This window comes from Mytilus trossulus, chromosome 8 (genome assembly GCF_036588685.1).
Source record: "Mytilus trossulus isolate FHL-02 chromosome 8, PNRI_Mtr1.1.1.hap1, whole genome shotgun sequence".
Classification (NCBI taxonomy): Eukaryota; Metazoa; Mollusca; class Bivalvia; order Mytilida; family Mytilidae; genus Mytilus; species Mytilus trossulus.
The window spans coordinates 10,203,962-10,207,528 of NC_086380.1; the positions used below are offsets into that span (position 1 = coordinate 10,203,962).

Here is a 3,567-nt window from a genome sequence, read left to right on the forward strand (position 1 = left end):
AAAATACTGTAAAAAGGCTTGTACTCAAAAACGTTATTTTTTTATTTTATATTTAGTTTAACTTGAACAATCAACAACTTAAGTTATTCATTACTAATATTGTAATCAGAGTTAGAACATATTGTTAACCATAGTGCCAAGCTTTTCATTACTTTTCTTGTGTGACTCTATGGAAAATTTTAATTTAAGTTTAATGAATGGCTCTTATTTATTTGAATTTATTGAACCATAAAACTAATTTTTGACTCCTCACATTGAATAATCCGCGAAGCGGATTATGTAAAATGTGAAGAGTCAAAAATTAGTTTTATGGTTAAAAAAAATCAAAATAAATTATTGCCATTCATTATAAATAAATTTCTATCAAAAAGAAGGCTCAAGGACCATTTTATATTATTTATATTAACAATAACAACGTACACACATGTTGGCGTATGAATACACAACATCAGAGTGGGCATGTCGCCATCAACATTGAAAATAAAACTAATAATTTTAACCAATCAGAAGACAGTAAAAGCACCAAATTTATTTATTTAAAGATATTAATAAAAGGCTTTTAACTATAACATATAAAAAGCTTGTTTGACCATGTCAGTAAGATCTTATTGAATTTGGTCATCATTCATGCCTCAGCAGAATTGACGCAGTCTAAATGAAGCAGATGATACACCATTCAGATCATACTGTGCAGCAATACGAAAATATGTTCTAGCTAATTCTGTTTCTCCTAACATCTGAAAAGCTATTCCCAGTAAAAGAAAATTATATATAATTACTAACGAGTCTTGTTCTCTTGAGTGACTGTATTCAATTACTGTTTCTGATAACTTGCTTATACAATATCGAATTGTTCTTAAGTCGTGTAAATGGTAACAACACAGAAAACGGAGGAAATGTGCAAATGGTATGGAACTTATACACATCAATAAATCAAACATATGAGGAGACTTTAGTTCCGTTGGAATGACTGAATTAAGTTTGAACTTGTTAAATACTACAGATGGAAATGGTAATAGTGACATCAACTTCAGTGTGTTTTTCTGTTTCAGTGTAATCATCGACAAAGATGATTCATCTGCACATTTGGACAAAGTGTATTTAATAATATCTATTGATGTTAAATAATTTTTGTGACTATAGAAGAAAGAAGCCAAAATCAGCCATCCTGACGCTGCATCTGACTGTACTCCAACCAACAACTGACTGAGGTCAAGTTTGTAGAATTTGTATTGCTGTTTATTGTTTGGGTTATTTACATGTGGTAGTGGACAAGGCATTTGTTGATATGACCTTGTTAATGACTGTTTAAAGATATATCTGGATAATTCACTTTTGCAATGATTTAGCAAAGTGAACAATAAGAATAAACTGTTTGTAATAAAAGGTGAATAGAAGTACTCTCTCATGCTTACTATAACTGTATACAGAGTTTTTTCACACATTGATCTTGCAGTTTCACATGGAAATCTTCTGTAATCATGTAAAGTCTGAGATGAGGAGAAAACCCGAATTCCTTTTTTGTATGATTGCTTAAGGATGTTTATTAATGTGTTCCTTTGTTTATTGTTAAATCTTAGATATAACAAGTTGTTATCAGGAATGAAATAATGTAACAACGTTGAATATTCTATACAGTATAGTAACCTTTTTAAACAGGCCATAAAACAGGGAATGATATTGTCGGGTCTCCAGACTGATGTTACATTTTCTTCTGATATCCAAAACATAAGAGTTTTCAGAAAGTATGAACACAACAAACCTTTTAATTCTTCCTCTCTGTTCACTATTTCTTTCAATAATATCTTTAACAAAGCATAGCATAGTAACTGGGTATGACTGAAAGAAAATATCAGTATCTTCTCTGCAACAGAAAATGATATTCGCCACTGAAGATTCTCATGTATAGATCCCTTGTTACCTATTGGAACAAATAAAGTACCGCATGACGTTATTTTGGAAATAAGTTCAGGTGATGGCCATATTAAACGTGGTCTTGAGATCCATGGTTGGGCTTGAAATACCCACTTGTCACATTTAAGGCAGATTGCAAAATCCAGATTATCATTTATATCTGACAAACATGGACCATGCATATTTAGTTTCACTCCTAGCCCAAAAAAACAAATTTGTTCTAACAATTGTGATTTGTAAAGCTCACTAGAAAGAAGGTGTTTACCTCTGTGTTGTTGTAGCTGTTGTTTGAAGATGTTTGGTAAGTTATTAACATTGCTATATAATTCTAGTTGTGTAAAACACGGTGGTGAGTCCTCAGTATCCATTACTAACACTGGCAACCAATTATGGACAATATATTTATCTGATTCGTATACTACATAGGAGGAACAAATTCGCATTACATCAATATCACTACCTTCAAGATCCAGTCCCTCTCCTCGACTTCCACTGTAAATGCAAGGAAAAAGATTGTTGGAACTTGCAAAGTCACTACTTATACATTTCAATCGTCTAGCTTTTACTATTGCCTCTGATCCAATATTTTGACACAAATATGTATAGAAATTTAAAGACTCTGTTTTACTGTGAGACATGCTCTTTAACGTTGTAAGGATTCTGTTTTATTGAAATAGTTTCTGGTAGATGATCCTGTATATTGTCAGGACAGTCTATTATGCTTGTAATATTTTATCTATAGTCCTGTATAACTGTCTAGATTATTATAGAACTTCTTCCTTGCAATGGTTTCTGTATGTTTCTAACGAATTTTTCGATATGTTAGCACTATCCTTTTACTGGTTTCTAAATGGAATCTTTTCGAGTTTGTGTTTTATTATAGTAATAATTTTAGATACTGTATAATTTTTGGATTGTCTTTTGTCCTTGTAATGGTTTCTGGTACTTGGTATCTTTCTAGACTTTTGTCATCTCTTGTAATGGTTATTGGGATTTTCTTTTGATTTTCCTTTAAACTAAACAAAACATTATATAATTGAAATATATAAGATTCAGACAGTTAGTTGTATAATATAAATAAAAATTGGATAATCATTTAGAGCTGAAAAAAAATAATTTTATACTCATCTAATGAAGCCTGATTTTGTTTCATCCCCTCCCACTTTTGAGGTTGAAATTTTCTTATACTCAGCTCTCTTTACTTTATTTCAACATATCAACTTTTGGATGCACTGGACAGTTTCTCCCTTCTAAAAATATTTTTAGACATTTTTTGAGCACTGGATAGTTCCAAGTTTCATAAAACATGTATTTAGCGTTATGGAACACTGGATTGTTTCCCCTTTCATTAAATATTTATTGATTTTTTTTTAGAGCACTGGTTAGTTACTTTTTTATGAAAACATTAATTAACCTTTCTGGAGCACGGGATAGTTCCCTTTGTTGAAAACATAAATAAACCTTTCTGGAGCACCAGATGGTTTCTTCTTTCTTAAACCTCTATTTAAGATTTACTTGTCTTAAGTAACTTTTGGCAACAGAAAAAAACCCACACACAAGTATTTTGGAAACAATAGGGCGACTCAATATAAATCTATGCAGAAATACTTTTGTTGTCCATTTTAATTTGCTTGAAATTGTTAAACTTTATAC

General features: G+C 31.0%; 1 protein-coding gene across 1 annotated transcript; it reads right to left on the bottom strand.

Moving 5' to 3' along the window:
* Window positions 1-632: 632 nt before the first annotated feature.
* LOC134727321 (uncharacterized) lies at window positions 633-2,552 on the bottom strand. The gene has a single exon (XM_063591699.1). The coding sequence runs from the start codon at window positions 2,550-2,552 to the stop codon at window positions 633-635; it is 1,920 nt and encodes a 639-aa protein (XP_063447769.1).
* Window positions 2,553-3,567: the final 1,015 nt, after the last annotated feature.

Coding starts and splice junctions, on each gene's coding strand:
- LOC134727321 (XM_063591699.1), bottom strand. CDS start 2,552: ATGTCTCACAGTAAAACAGAGTCTTTAAATTTCTATACATATTTGTGT.